This window comes from Eubalaena glacialis, chromosome 16 (genome assembly GCF_028564815.1).
Source record: "Eubalaena glacialis isolate mEubGla1 chromosome 16, mEubGla1.1.hap2.+ XY, whole genome shotgun sequence".
NCBI lineage: Eukaryota > Metazoa > Chordata > Mammalia > Artiodactyla > Balaenidae > Eubalaena > Eubalaena glacialis.
In genome coordinates, this window is record NC_083731.1 from 65,180,750 (window position 1) to 65,197,142 (window position 16,393).

A 16,393-nucleotide genomic window follows, 5' to 3' on the forward strand; every position below is an offset into this window, starting at 1 on the left:
ACCTTCTGGACCCAAGCCACCTTAAAAGAGTGTTATACTTTGCTCTGAGTGGCCAAATACCACAAGTGCCACTCAGTTTTAAAATTATATAACCCTGGCATTCTAAAGCAAATGTGCACGGCTGGGCCAGAAGGGACGCTGTCGCTGTTTGAAGGTGAAAGCCCCAGACAGCGCTTAGTCTCAAAAAAAAAAAAAAAAAGAGTGTCAAATCGCTCTCATCTTGAGAGTTTGCTTGGCAAGCATTTTTTTTTTTCTCCTCTGGAGGAGATTTTTGTTTACAGGATCTAACAATTTAAAAAAAAAACCCACATACACAATTGCACATTGTTCAGCTGTGGCACAAAGGTCAGCTCTCAGCACACAGTAGTTTTCCAATTCCTGATACTTTTTGATCCCACTGTGCAGATCAGCAGATATAGAATTTTATTTTATGGCTGCAAAATGCAAAGCAAGAGACAATGGGCAGAAATCTTGTGAATCATGATCCAACAGAAATATCTGTCCAGCTGCTGGGGGGAAAAAGCCCTCTTGTCCAATTCTAATGAAGCTTATGTAGCTTTTAGAATGCATATTCATTCAATAACACAGTTTTGTTAGGGCGATTGATATACGTGCCAAAATCCTCTGTACAGTAGGGGCTAAAATGTGTGTGGGGTTGAGACAAAAATACACTGAAATTATGTGGCTCTCTAAGACATACAAGGGACAAAGTCAGTTCTGTAGGAGATAAAGGAACATGGGACTTCAGTGTTAGAGATCATTTTGTCCAATCCTTTTAATTCAGAGATGAAGCAATTGAAGCCCACGAGTGACTAGCCCAAGTCTGCACAGGTAGTTAACAGCCGAGCAGCATTGAGAACTTCCTTCCTACTGACTAATTCTACCCAGAGTTTGGAAATCATCCCACTATAAGATGGAACTTTGGAATTCCTTTCCATTACCTGTAGTACTTTTGCCACAGCAAGTCTTAGAAAAAAGGTAAAGGAAAGGCAACAGGTAAGAACTTCATGATATAACCCTGACCAGAAATTGGTAGTGAATTAGACTCTTCATTTAAGTATTTTAAAAAACCATCTATGTTAGTGGTTGGAATGATTTTTAAAAAGGGGACATTTTATTTCTTAATAAGATGAAGTGATGTACAGTTTACTAAATACGAATGGACGTTTGACTATTCCTTAGATGCAATTCCAGAAAAAAAAAAATCTGTCTAGGCACATGAGGTATCAGCTTAGACTTGTGAAATATCTCTTATAATTGTGATGGGAGGAAACAAATAGAAACGCAACAAATAAGCGAGGATGCCTCTTGCTCCCTGGTCCCATATCTCTTTGCTCTGTTCCCTGAGGAATTTCATTTTGGCTGATCTGACAGGCACAAGAAGGCACCAGGTGGAGGGAGGGTTTGGAGCCTCCGGAGCTGCCTTCAGGGACGCTGGCAATGCTGCCCACGGAAAACCACTTCTAAATGGCTCTCAAAGCCTGAAAGTTTGTTTAGAGTAAACCTTTCTGGCATTGATGGATTTCTCCTCCTGATAGTTCACAGGAAAGGGTGTAATGTAAAGAACTAAATGATTCATTCCAAACATGTGTTGGGCTCTGGTACTCCTGCTCCCACCCTCTTCTTGTGGCTGCGTTTGAGCCGCCTGTATGTGATGAGGTCATTTTGCTGGAGCACACAAAGGACTCCGGGGGGGAAAACGCATCCTCTACTGAGACGATTCATGGCATTCATTCCTCCTGGCTGCTGGGGATCACAATGAACCTTCTCAGCATTACACGGGCTCCCTGAGGACGGGTTTAGCTGCCTTTCTCTGGAACCCCCCCTGAGGCACACAATGCGTTTATTATAACGTCCTGGCCCTAAGAAGGGCCTGGGAACAGCTTGGAGTGGCCTATAATTAAGTGCATTTAATAATAAAGGCACAACTTCTTAGGTATTGCAAGAAGTGAAAAGAAGCCCTTCATTTTCTCACTCTCTACTCCCCTCCCCCATCATCCTTCCCTCTTACAAATCAGAAAAGCCAGGAGTTACATATTTTTAAAAAATAACTTTTGCAAAGGATGTCTGGCCAGTGGGGAAAGGGAAATTAAATTACTTGAGAACATTCTTTCCATGTTATTAAAAAAAAAAAAAAGGCTTCTGCTTACTCAGGTAGTTACCCATAGGCAGGATTCATTAAAAGGCTGTTCCGTCAATCACTCTTGGATTCAACTTCCAAAGGCTTTCAGGGGCTGTGACCCTCTAGCAAAGGGGCACCCGTAGGGGTTAAGCTGCCCCTTGGATGGACACTTCCTCAATTCGCTGTGGGCCCAAGAAGGAGCGGTTAGAAGTGTCCCTCCAGCAGTGTCCCATGTCCTTGGTCCCCACTCCCTCCTCTAAGTGCTCAAATTGTGCAGATAGCTTCTGAGTACCGGGGAGAGGGAGCTCTAGGAAATGTGGTCATTTTGCAAGAAGAGAAACTGCACTGGGAGAAAGGAGAAAAAGGCACCAAAAGCTCGACATCTAGGTTTGCAAGAATAAAGCATGAGAGGGGACAGTCCAGGGTCACAGCTCTGACCCTGCCCCTGTTTTCCTGAATTTCCCTAAGCCTCAGTTTCCTTCTTTGTAAAATGAGGAAGTTAATAGTACAATGAGTAGTTAGTCAATACTCTAGAAATGGGAATCTTGGGAAAGTGATTTAAGTTCTCTGAGCCTCACTTTCCTTATCTGTAAATGAGGTTAAAAAATACCTATTTTACATGCACTGTTGTGAGGATTGAATGGAATAATGTATGAAATCACTTAGCATACCTGGTACATAGTAATCAGTAAATGCTAGCTGCCGTTCTTATCATTATCATTACTGTTGTTATTAATGCAATTGCATTTTTAAAAAATTTATTTTTATTTTATTTATCTTTGGCTGAGCTGGGTCTTCGTTGCTATGCACGGGCTTTCTCTAGTTGCGGCGAGTGGGCGCTACTCTTCGTTGCGGTGCAGGGGCTTCTCATTGCGGTGGCTTCTCTTGTTGCAGAGCACGGGCTCTAGGCGCGTGGGCTTCAGTAGTTGTGGCTCGTGGGCTCTAGAGAGCAGGCTCAGTAGCTGTGGCGCACGGACTTAGTTGCTCCGCGGCGTGCGGGATCTTCCTGGAACAGGGCTCGAACCCGTGTCTCCTGAGTTGGCAGGCGGATTCTTAACCACTCCGCCACCAGGGAAGCCCTGCAGTTGCATTTTTAAAGATACTTCTTGGATTGAAATCGTTTGCATCATTGGATGATTCAGTACACAAAGCAAGCATCTGTCTAGAGAAACAAGACAAGCCACGCAAACTTGCTGGGCAAAACTGCGCTGGAAATCTGATTGCTTTTATTTCTTTGATAGGGAGATAGATTGGTGAAACAAATGGGTGCCATCTATTTTTCTTTCATATAGTTAAAGTAAAATGAATCGTACAATTCCCACTATGTATGGGTGAATAACTTGCCATCATTAACAAGACTAATTTTTCCAACTTGTCTTATGAAAGCACAGACACAGTGGTGCCCCCAGCATTTTGGACTTTACCATTGAAGGTGAAGAGAAACTTATTATATGGTTGGAAAGAGACTGACTTCTGCTGGAGCATTTGATTAAAAAAAAACTGACATCGAGTCTATTGATAAGTAAAGGTCAGCCCAAGAGAGAGTGGGAATAAAAAAAAAGAATGAGGCTTAAATATATATATATATATATATATATATTTATAGCTATAGAAATCTCATTACCATTCAGTTCAAACATACTGCCTTGTTTTTACTTTGCTTTATGTAAAAACATAAGCATTTGTTATTTTGAGCATTACATTTTGGACACCAAAACGGAGGAGTGTGAAACTTTTGAGGAGCACTAAAGAAGGAGAAGAAACAGGAAACTCAAGGCAAGACATCCTTCCAATCCCAGCAGCACGGAGAATAGGACATTTGCTCCTTATTATTTAACCTTTCAAAAGTCACGTGGGAAAGGAAGCAATCCAAGGATCTTTTGATTCCTTTTGGTTTTGGCTAAGAAAATGAAATTATTGAGAAAACCCAACCTTTTATAGAATATTGCCATTGAAAGGACTTTTCAGTGGGTTAAATACTGTAAAGTCATTTTTTGTTGGGCAATACAGAGTGGAGGAGAAAATAAAAATAATTATTGAAGAGGAGTTGATTGGGTGGGTTTGCACAGACTTGTATTCCAGTGTCAGAATGTGGCATCAAAGGCTTAGTTTGCTGGGGTCACTTTTGTTATCCTAGGTGACCAGGTGCTGTGTTAAGGCAAAAGCAAGGTACTCTTTCCATCAGGTTTTTGGGAACAGACCACGCACCATAGTTCTCAAACCACCTTCCCTTAACCCTGACCTTTTGTATAATGCAGGTCAACTCGCTTCCTCTAATGACTTGTAAACCCATCAATGGTTGTAGATTTCCATGCACGGGCCTCGCTCTGGCTGCTTCTCTGAACTCTGAATACTTAGCAAGCGCAAGAAGGCCCGGGAATGCCAGAATTATCCAGTCATCACTCGGGGGCACTTTATAGACCTCTTCTTTTCTTCAGAATACTCTTTCTTCCTAGCTTATTTCAAATCCCAGGGTCATCGGGATGATAAAGGGCACTTCTTAAACACTGGACAACATGGTGGAGGTGAAAATCTGTTGTAAAATCTGAGGGATGTCCTTGGTATCCATGGCAACGAAAGATCGGCCAGCTGGTAGAGTTCTCTGAAGCCTGTCAGGATGGATGGGGAAAGAAAATTACCATTGCAAATCAGGGCTCCCCTTCCACCTCCTGCCCCTGCAAACCTCAGCATCCGAATGGTTTCTTAGGAAGGGAAGTTTTCACTCTTTAATACCTTGCCCCTGCCTGCAGTGGAACCCGCTGTCACTAGGCAACAACAGCTACAGGGAGAGGCACACTGAAAGCACTGAACCGAAAGAAAGGTCTTTTCAGTGACAAAATCAGCGAATTTGCAAAGAAAAAATTCTCTCCCTTTTATTACTATAGTTTCCTGGTATTTTTATGTTCCCTGGACAGAACGGAGCCCTAGGGACCAATCTGGGACTAGCTCACCTGGATCCATTGAACGTGTTGGCCTCACCCTGTACTTCTAACTGCTTTTCCTGCCTTAGAAAACAGGTCTTGAAAAACGTTGCCCAGCCAAACCCCAAGTGGTTCTTTCTCTCTTCCTCTCTCTTCCTCTCTCTCACACGCTCTTTCTCTCTCTCTCTTTTTTGCCCCACATCATACAATGTGAAATGTAATCTGACTTATGCAATTGCTGTTTTGATGACACTGAGGTTATACAGGCTTATGATAATTTTTTAAAATGCCAATTTATCATTTGGAACAAAGGGCCATTTTTGGAGGCAATATAAGTACAAGACACAGTTCTACCCAAAAGAACGCCTCCTTTCACTGTGCCAACAAAGTTTGGTTTTGGAATGACATTTAATAAAAGTCCACCATCCTGTGTAGTATCATACATTTGGCATGCCCAGTAGACCAGCTAATTCTGCAACATATCTTTTGCCAGTGGATGTTGGATCATTTCCCTAGGAAACCACAAGGGTATTATTGTGTTTTCTTAAGTATTCAAACAGGATCTGTTCACTAGAAAGACAAAATAGCTATTTCAGCTCAACCAATATTTGTTGAGCTTGCCGTTTGATTCATCCTGGGCTGGTCCTGAAGACAGCCTGAGTGGAAAAGGCACGGTTTACGTCTGAGGACATGGAAGTCCTCGAAGAGGCTAACACATACAACTGAGAAAAATGCAAAGTCAGGTGTAATAAAGTGACTGTAATTACGTGATATTAAGTCTGTTCTTAGCCATACTCTGCAATCCTGCAGCAAGGCGAAAGGAAGAGAAAAATATGTCAGCACTTTGGACACTAAAACATCTCCTAGTCTGTAGGACTCTGTACCACAGGGTGTGACAGGTAAAAGAGGTAGAGTAACAAAAGGGTATGTGGCCTTTTGTGTGGAGGCAGGATTTTTTTTTTTTTGAGGAGATATACTTTCAATTGTGTTTTCTGCTTCTTACAAGTACTTTAAGCAGAGAAAAACCATGAGTCTTCCTGTTTATAATTCAAAAAGATAAATGTTAGTGTGTTTAAGAAATAAAAGTGTTTCCAGATCTCTCCTTTCAGACGATCCACAATGGTATTTATTATCTGACCATAAATTTCTCTACTGAATATTCAGCATATTCAGTGCAGCATCTTACTATAATTACAGACATACATGAAGGAGAAATATAAGAAAGAAGATGATCTATCTATGTCTATAAATATGTAGACACACATATTAGGTATTATTTACATATATGTGTGTGTTTGTCTACATACAATGTGGAGACACAGACACCCAATCTCTGATCCTAGGAAAATAGTAGATGTTTGCTACTTTGAATATGATTTGAGCATGAACTGAATAGAACTGAGCTTAGCACCTTGATGTAAAAGGCAAAATGTATAAAGTACTGTTTAATTTATTGGTGGACAAATCAATTTGCTATTTATTTTATTGTTGGTTAGTTTAAATATAAACTGAAAAATAAATAACTTAAAGTATTATTGCTCATCCAAATGTAAGCTAGAACGTCCCATCCCCTCACCTAGACTCTCAGCTGCTTGAGGGCAGCGACTCTGGTTTCTGTTTCTCCTCCATTCCCACCCTCCCCCCGCCACTGCCCCTCATGATGGGAAGCCCATGAAATGGCATGTGTCAGGTACTCAAGTATCTCCATCCCTGCCCCCTGCTGCATCCTGGGATGACACTTACCTGGCTGCTTGATCACCTAAAGATCCAATAAAAATGGCAAAAGCATTTACTTGAGGGTTGCTTGTCAGGATCTGGGCAAACTTGGCAGGATGTATTCCATAGCGTGACAGGTTGGCATCACTTAAGACAATGACAAAGTACTCGTCAGCTTCTTCTTTGACGATTTCCTTGATGGCGTGTTCTGTCCCCTCTAATGTGTGGTCCCCACTCATGCAGAACTGAGCGTGGGCGTGCATCGTCTGGGGGGAAGAGACATCGTACAAAGGCCATGAATGAGAAGCTCCTTTTTTTAACAAATGTGATGATTTTTCTATTGACAATGAGAAAGCACAAATACTCTGAGTGAGTTCTATTTAATTTGCACCTTAGTGTGACAACAATACACAGTGATATTTGAATGTGGTTAAGACTTTCATTAAAAACAGGAAATGTTCCAAAACTATCCCATTTGGCACAGATTTTTAAGGCTCAAGCTGCCATTTAAAGTGAGAAAATGTAAGAAAATATGAAACTTGGTATCACACTGGAGAATGGAGATGACACAGAAGAAAAATAAGGAATGGGTTGAGTTTCCAATAAACAAAATTACAACACTAAACATTGTACTTACATCAACAGCAAGGGAGGAAATTTACTTTAGAATCACGGTGAGTGTGTTTCTATTGTAGATCTAAGTATGTGAAACTGAATTTATTGTTAGAAAATACTACGAAATACATAAAATTTGGGTTAGAGAGTACTCTAGAAGGAGTCATTCTTTTCCTTCTGAAATATAGGGGGCTGAATAGAATCCCGATACAATCCTGAGTACCCTAAAAATATGTAGGGAACAAAGTTTAAATTTTGTATGGTGTAAAAAAGGAATTTAGGCATGATAAGTGCTTTCTCAGTTTAATGCTTAAATGTTTGTGAAACAGAAAGTCTTTTTCTTTCCTGTAACTGCTGCTTCTTCAGTGAATCTTTTCAGTGACCAGAAGATCCTTTACTGAATCTGGTGGAAGTTTTCGTGATATAGAGGTAACTGAATGTACTTACCTTGAGAATTTCTAGTCTTTGCTTATTGTCCTTGGGGATTTTGTTAATTGGAACTAGAGCAATGTTGTAGCCATCTCCAGAGTGTCCAGCGATGTCATACTATAGGCAAGAGAATCAGAGAGTTAGAAGCCTCTGTCCACTAAAGAACTGTCATTAGACTTATAAGCCTCCAACTCTTTGGTTTGTTATTGCCCAGAATTGCTCAACATATGGCCATGGAGAAAAGCAGAGAGATGGATGTGTGTTTATCAACAAGGCAAAACAATTCCAGGCTCCTTCACTTCTGGTCCTTCCTTGTGTGATCTCTGCTTTCCAGCAGGAGGTAGAAAGTATGATGAGGGCTTCAGGGGCTACCAAGAATTCCACTCTTAACTTTTAGGGGAGAGTTTAAAAAAATTACACACACACAAACACACACACACACACACACACACACACAGAGTAGTAGGCAGAATTCTAAGGTGGTCTCCAAGATTCCTGCCCCCTGGTATACACAGCCTATACAATCCTCTCCCCTTAAGTGTGGGCAGGACCTGTGAATATGATATCACTCATGATTATGTTATGTAACATTCTGCAGATGTAATTAAGGTTGCTAATCAGTTGGCTCTGAGTTGATCAAAACAGATTATCTGGGTACGCCTAATTTAATCACATGAGCCCTTAAAAAGTAGAGTTTTTTTCTGGCTATTAGTAGAAGGGAAAGACAGGGAGATTTGAAGTGTGGGGGGGATTTGACATGTGGGAGTTATCTGTGGTTGAGATGGTGGGGACCACAGAGCAAGACCCCAAGCATCGCATCTAGGAACAACCCTGCCTGAGGGCCAGTACAGAAACATGGACCTCAGTTCTACAACTGCAAAGAACCAAATTCTGCCAACAATCTGAATGGGCTTGGAAGGAGATTCCTCCCCAGAGCCTTCAGGTGAGAGCCCAGCCTGGCTGACATCCTGAGGTCATCCTGAGGTCTCATCCTGAGACCATAAGGTCTCAGCCTTATGAGACCCTAAGCGGAGAACTCAGCTGAGCCTGCCCGGACTTCTGAACTACAGAACTATGACTTAATAAGCAGGTATTGCTTTAAGAAGCTATGTTTATGGTAATTTGTTACACAGCAATAGAAAACTAATACACACACTTTTTTCCTGAACACAAAAGCGAAACAGTCACTGCAGAAATTATAGAAAAACACAACAGAAGAAAGTAAAAATTATCCATGATCCCATTACTCAAAGATAACCTCTGTTAATGTTTCCTTGTATAAGTTCCTAAGCTTGAATTTCCTTTCAATATATGTGTAAGGGGTTGCACATTCACACACATGCATGTCTGCATCAACATTATTTTTAACTAATGGATAATGTTGACCATGTGATTTTATAATTTGCTTTTCTATTTAATGGTGCATGACATAGATTTTTCAGTTTAGGAAATACCTTTTAAATTCCCTCTTTCACAATACACAAGAGAAAGTCCTGTCTGTTGAGAAAAGGCTGGAGCTGAGAGAAAGGTGCAGCATTTTTACAGAATCTGGAAAGAAGTTTGGAATCTGAGGCAACTATAATTGGGGCAAGGTGATTCTCTCCAATCATGGGGTTTGCCCCCAAATTCCCTCTTGTCCTCCCATCTCCCTCTAAGAATTTTTGTGATGCTGATATAAAGATTGGAATAGACCTTAGGGTATCTGAGCAACTGGGGGATCTGCAAAGAAAATTCTGGGTATGGGTCTGGGGCAAAATATTTTAGGGATTACTTGGAGTGTTATGGGTCAAAATGCTTAAGAATTACTACTGTCTATTCACCATCTGACCATCAATCAACAGCTGTCTTTTGAACACCTACCATGAGCAAAACACTACTTAAGGTGTTGAGGGCAATGCAATGATTCCCTTTCATGTCTATTCTTTTTTAACTGGTGAGGTTTTTTTTTTTTAATTTTTATTTATTTATTTATTTATTTATTTTTGTCTGTGTTGGGTCTTCGTTTCTGTGCGAGGGCTTTCTCTAGTTGTGGCAAGCGGGGGCCACTCTTCATCGCGGTGCGCAGGCCTCTCACTATCACACCCTCTCTTGTTGCGGAGCACAGGCTCCAGACGCGCAGGCTCAGTAATTGTGGCTCATGGGCCTAGCTGCTCTGCGGCATGTGGGATCTTCCCAGACCAGGGCTCGAACCCGTGTGCCCTGCATTGGCAGGCAGATTCTCAACCACTGCGCCACCAGGGAAGCCCACTGGTGAGGTTTTTGAAGGCAAGGCTGTATCTTATTCATCTTAACGCATTTTAGTATCTATGAGTGGGCCTGGTCTGTTAATTGCTGAAATATTTTGAGAGAGTTTGCAATCAAGTTGGGGCATTAAGAAGCTTTCCTTTCCCATGTGGGCTACATTCTTTTACAAATAAGCTCTTTGGAAGCTGGAATGCATTTTTTTTCTCCCAGCACTCATGTGATAAATGGTGGTTAGCCCAAGCTAGCTGAAGAAAAACCCAACCCATAACATAACTGAAACCGTTGTATGAAAAATGAAAAGTAGAAAAATTTCTGCTGCAATAATTTTTATGCAAAAATAAGAAGTCAGAAGGCAGTCGGGTTACTTGGGGAAGATGAGTTCCATTCTAGACATGCTGGAATCGTGCGTTCAGGGAGATACCAGAGAAGAAACTTATTTCTTGTCGTCTGAAACTTGGCCGGCATCCCCAGGAGGGAGAGGTGCAGCTGTCAAGGGCAAATGCATAGAGAGAGAAGAGCAAAGGACCCCCTCAACTGAGCCTTGGGGAGTATCCTTGTTGGGGTGGAAGAAAGACACAGGGCAGAGGGAAGAAGAGCAATGGCAGATGCAGGTAACCGGGATGGCCCTGGAAATCAGCGTGTAGGGTTTCGGAAGCAGCTGTGCAACTGTGCTGACTTACGCTAACCATAACCATCAAGGAGAATGGTGACTAATGACTTCTGGGCATCAGAATCAATGGTGACCTTTGTGGGGATAATTTCAGTGAAAGGTTTGTGGTATAAGAAAGAGAAATAGAACAGCAGCTAGATGGGTATTGGGGGAGAGGTGACTGCGTTTTATAGGCAGCAGAGCGGAGGCAGTGGGGAAAGAGATCAGGGTCACAGTCAGAGTGTCAAGTTTGGAGAGGGAGGGAGGACACTCCTTTTTCTGAGACTAAAAGGAAGGCAGAGAGAATGAGAGTGGACAGAGACAAGTGTGTAATTGAAGAAGTAAGTGGACAAATGAAGGCCCGTATAGGATGTCTAAATATTTGAAAGCTATAAATCAGGCTATACAAATTGTTAAATAAAATATGTTCTGTCCTCCAACTTTGATAAACATACATTATAATGACTTGGAGAGCCAGGGTCAAATTTCGAAGACTTGGATTCTCGAAGCTCTGTGCTAGAACATGGCTGTGTGGGTAGTCCTGGCCCCTGGCTTGCAGCCCACGCCCTTCTCTTTCTGTAGCTGGCTCTGTCCCCCACCACGAGGTGCCTCACATGCACGTGTGTGGACACCCAGTCCTCACGTCCACATGCCATCACATCCTTCAGTCATCCTCAGCTCTGGGTGCTCACACAATTGGCCAGTCTGCCCCAGAAAGATGGACCTAAGAAAGAGGCCCAACGAGCAGACTTGGGGTCACCCGATCAGGATAGTTGGGGATCCCAGGAACTGGGAGCATGATCTAGAGAAAAAGCTCTAAGTGGGCTTGTTCCCTTGGCCCCATAGATTCCTCCCCCGATGGTAGGGGCATGGCCAGAGAAGAGCCAGAGTGGGGCCCTGGGCAGGGGCCAGGGACATTATTCTATGCCTGGTTTTAGGGTGTTTGTTTTTAAATACAAAAGAATTATGAGAGAAATTTACCAACACATTAAAAAAGCTCGGCAGTAAATGCTTTCCAGGGATGTAACAAATTCCATATATGAAAAGAAACTCTATGTACAGTTTGCTGTCAACGTAGTGAAAAGGTAGCAAAGCTTGAAACCTAAAGGCGGCACAGCTCTGGACGATGGATTACTATAGGGGAGTGCTGGCTTCAGTATATGCCTGACCAAGGTCACCACAGGCTCAGTGCGAGGACTGGCACGGATGTGGAGAAAACTTGCACGATTCCTCCACGGAAACATGTGCCAGGCCCTGTCCAGACTGATTTGACAATAGTCACGGCAGGAACGTTTTGAGCCAAGAATCAAGTTCTCCTGAGAAGGTGCCAGGCAGGCTGCTTTCATTAGGGGGCTGGTGAAGTAATCTGTTAAACGGGAATCTTACACGTAAGGGGGTAAGATCAGTTCCTTGAAATATATATATATATATATATATATATATATATATATATATATTAGACTTTTTCTTTCCCTTTAACTGATGGTTAAAGTTCTTACTAACCAGATGACCATGGGTGACACTATATAAATAAATATTTGACCATGTGGTCTGCTTACAGGGTTGACATAACTGGTTACTGCAAGGAAAAATGTTGCTAGTTAATTATTAAACAAATAGCAGTCAAATGAATTGTTGGATGCCCTTTATCAAAAACAGACTGATTGAACACTCCAGAAATATTTTAGTCACAAACCCATCTACCATTTGATTGATCCATCTATCATCTACCATTTAATTATCTGCCCAGGAGAAAAAAAACATCTTATACTTTTTCAGGCAAATGAGATAGGTGAGTTGCAGACCTTCCTTTCTTCCTCCCTCCTTTCTTCCTTCCTTTTTTTTCCTCCTTTTTTTCCTTCCTTTATTTGCAGTAAGGAGAGTGCAATTTGCAGAAGGATCTGCCTTTGTCTGGGCCTAGTTAGTATTGCAAAGGCTGAGAAGACACACCTAAAGGACAGGATGGGGCTTATAAAATGGTTTGCAGGCTCTGGTTCTCATCTTCCAGATGGGCTTGGGGATTCTTCTGTGCCCAAAGTAAATAAACTGCTTGAGAGGAATTCAAAGTACATCCAAATGTGGAGCATTCCCTGGTGTTACTGTAGATCATTTTAAGCTTCCATGAAAAACAATCCTTCTATGTCATAATTATCTAGTATCTGCTCTCCAAGGATCCCAACACGTTTTACAGAGAGCTAATCCTCAAAATTGCCTGGGTTAAAGGAAAAAGTATATGAATTATACTTATTAGTAGTTAGTATTTCTAACGTCTGCTTCTGCCATTCACCCAGTCTGCTTCCTGCCGTGACCACTGTCAAATCAGACCTGATAGGGTCTCAAGCTTGCTTCCAGGCAGGAATCATAGGGGTCACTAAACAAGAACCTTACTGTTGTTATCAACCACCTGACATTTAGATCATAACTTTTTCTGGGTAGCTCAAAATTTTTATGATCATGATTTCTGCACTTTTCAGAGCATCCCTTAAATCTCCGTGGAGTCTTGCATTTAACATCCAACATAAGCATTAAACCACAGCAGTAAAGAAAAGCCTCAACTAGAGAGGACCAATTTTAATACTTTTTTTGATTTAGAAATTTGTTTAAATGCCCTTTTGCTATATTTTCTTTTGAAAATCTCATTTGTTTAGAGAAAGGTATGAAAAATGAAAACAAATGCTGAGTTTCAGTGCAAGACACAAAGATTTATCATCAGATTAGGATGATTTATAATACTTAGATGGCAGAGAAAGCTTTGCTTCAAACAAAGAGCTCCTAGGATGTTTATGAATAAGATTTGTGTTTAAATTTTTACTGGGAAGGATAATCATTTGCTAACTTTAGGAGAAGTTATGTTTTATTACTTATCTATATTTTAAGTAAGTAAGAGAATCATTTGAGGCTATTTTGGAAGCCTGATGATGTGTGAAATTCGAATCTCCTTCTAGACCTACAAACACACCATTCTCAGGTGGCACTGCTGACAGCCGGCAGCAAAGGATTAGAAGGTAAATATAATTTAAAAGGTCAAGAGATGTGCCAATAGAATTCTAGGGTATAGTCAATAATCTACGGTACTAGTTCGCTAACCTTTCTTCTTATGGAAGTTAATGTAAAGAGAACAATGTTCTGAAGGTCAAAGATTCTAGACTCAGCTCTGACTTTAACAAGGTTTCGACCTCAGGCAAGTCACCTAACCCCTCCAAATCTTGTTTCTACCTTAAATGCTGGTTTAGATGACCTCTAACATTGTATGCTTGTAAATCACTTAACCTCTCTGACCCGTAGGGATAATCTCTGTTTCACCTAACCTCACAGGGTCATTGAAAGGATCGGACAATACATTTCATGGGTATAATGTCAACATTCATACCATCCTTTATGGTTTACAAAGTGCTTCTGTATATCTCATTTCATTCTGATTCTCTCCACACCTTTGGGGTGGGTGTTATTAACATCATTTCCCAAATTAAAAAATCGATGCTCGGAGATTAACAGATTTTCTTAAGGTCAGAGATCTAGTGCTGGCAGAGGTGGAATTCAAACCCAGGTGCTCTGACCCTAAGTCCAATGCTTTTACTATAGAGAAATAACCATTCCCTAACTACTCCCCTGCCCCTCCGCCCTCTCTCAATCTCTACTTAGGCTTTTTGAATAGTTGGATTGGCCAATAATTCCACATCTACAACTGAGTCAATTCTGAACTCGTGTTTAACTTTGAATGGATTCAGAGAAGTCTGTACACCCTTCTTTGGTCCTACCTTCAAGCAGCAATAAGAATTTATTCAGGGAATTCCCTGGTGGTCCAGTGGTTGGGACTCAGAGCTTTCACTGCCATTGGCCTGGGTTCAATCCCTGGTCGGGGAACTAAGATCTCACAAGCCATGCGGCACGGCCAAAAAAAATAAATAAAAAAATTTATTCAAAGCCTGAGCCTGATAAGATGATTGATTTCCATTTCTAAACATTTGAAACATGCCTGAGACATTGGGGAAAGGTGAATTACAGATGCTGAACTACATTTTTGATAGAAGGAATTTTTCCCAGCGGTGCTGGTTTGTGAGTCACATCTTTCCACATCTTTCCGACCAAGATATCTTTGAGAAAAGTATGTCTAGTATACCTCTTTTGGATGATGGAGCGCTAAGGGGAGGAGAAGACAGAATACTTTATGTAAATGGTCTATTTACTCCTAAATTACAGCTTTGTAAATATACTGATTGGGCAGAAATAAGATGGCTGCAAGAACAAGGGATAAAACGTGAACAAAGGAAAGGCCCTGAAATGGGAGTCAGACATTCTGGCTGTTTACAGTTTAGCTGTATGACCTTGGGATCTGCATCTTGATTTCCTCATCCTAAAACAAAGAGGTTGGTGAAAATAATTTCCAAGATCATTTCTGCTCCCAAGGCTCTATGAAAATTCAACAGGCACATCCAAGAAATGGAACGAAAAAGTCTGCTTCACTTAATTGTAGGAACACCTGTGCCTTGTTTTCTTCTGTCAAGGGAGTGAATCATCCAAATCTAAGTGAGGATTGATGAAGGCTTTTCCAAAAACAAAGCCCCCAGAGTCTGTAGGAAATAACAATCCAGTATTGGTCCTAGAATAGCAGTTTTCTAACTCTAAATTTTTTTTAAGCAGTGGAACTCTTTCTCCAAACGAAATATTGCACAAAAGTCCAGATTGTGAAATGTCATGCAATATCAATATAAGTGGAATTATTTTGGTTGAATTGGGGATGTAGGGGGAAGGGGTAAAAAGTGCTGCCCACACACCTCTGCCCTCCAACATCCTTCAAGGGATCCTTTTACTCTGTTGGGGGAATTCCCTGGTGGTCCAGTGGTTAGGACTCGGCGCTTTCACTGCCGAGGGCCGGGGTTCAATCCCTGGTTGGGGAACTAAGATCCCGCAAGCCACATAGCCGAAAAAAAAGAAAAAAAAAAATTCTGTTAGGAAACCATGACCTTAGAAGTGGTTTATATGTCTCCATAGAAACAATACATTTGAAGTTTTTTTTCAAAGTCCAATTTCTCAATAACTCAATAAACCTATTTTCCAGTGTCACTATTTGAATGCTCAGTGAAGAAACACCTAACTTTTGGTGTTATTAAATACTTTGAAGAAAAAAAAATAAAGCATTAAGAGCTTTTGCACAAGAGGTCTACTTTAAGGTTACAGTGAAAACATTCCCAGGGGCTTGGAGACATCAAGAGGAACAAACTGGAATGAAGGTAAAGGAAAAAAATGCTTCCTGACTTAAATGACATGGTTCCCGTAACCGTTACCGTTCCACTTTTCATACCAGCGTTTAAGTGCTATGTGACCATCAAAAATTCTGCAGATCATAAGATTAGAGGACTTTATGCTGATTATTAGCAAATAATGTTGCTCCTGTCTTAAGCCTACTGTAAATGCTCTTCTTGAGAATAATTGAATTTAGTGGGTAGAACAATTATGAGAAACCTAAAAAACTCCAGATGCCTTTGAAATGTGTTCTGCCATTGAATTACCTTTCCTTCTCAGTCATTCTTGCTCAAGGGTCCTTTCCTTCTCAGTAATTCTTGCTCATGGGTCATGCTAAGGTGGAATAAAAGTGGAGGCTGCCTCCAAATGAGCCTCCTGGACTTGGACTCTAATGTCCCAGAGCCCAGGAGCTGAGCCCAAGCCAAAGAGAACACCAAGCAGATGCCAAGAGAG

The 16,393-nt window shown here is 41.3% G+C and overlaps 1 protein-coding gene across 2 annotated transcripts in view; it reads right to left on the minus strand.

Moving 5' to 3' along the window:
- Nucleotides 1–3,724: 3,724 nt before the first annotated feature.
- Nucleotides 3,725–16,393, minus strand: part of VWA8 (von Willebrand factor A domain containing 8) — a 364,541-nt gene continuing 351,872 nt past the window's right edge. For both annotated transcript variants that reach the window (XM_061170620.1, XM_061170619.1), the window contains 3 exons: nt 7,822–7,920; nt 6,787–7,025; nt 3,725–4,731 (listed from right to left, as the gene is read on the minus strand). In XM_061170620.1, the coding sequence (XP_061026603.1) occupies nt 4,623–4,731; nt 6,787–7,025; nt 7,822–7,920 (447 nt within the window). In that variant the 3' untranslated portion in view covers nt 3,725–4,622. The remainder of the gene's footprint in view (nt 4,732–6,786; nt 7,026–7,821; nt 7,921–16,393) is intronic.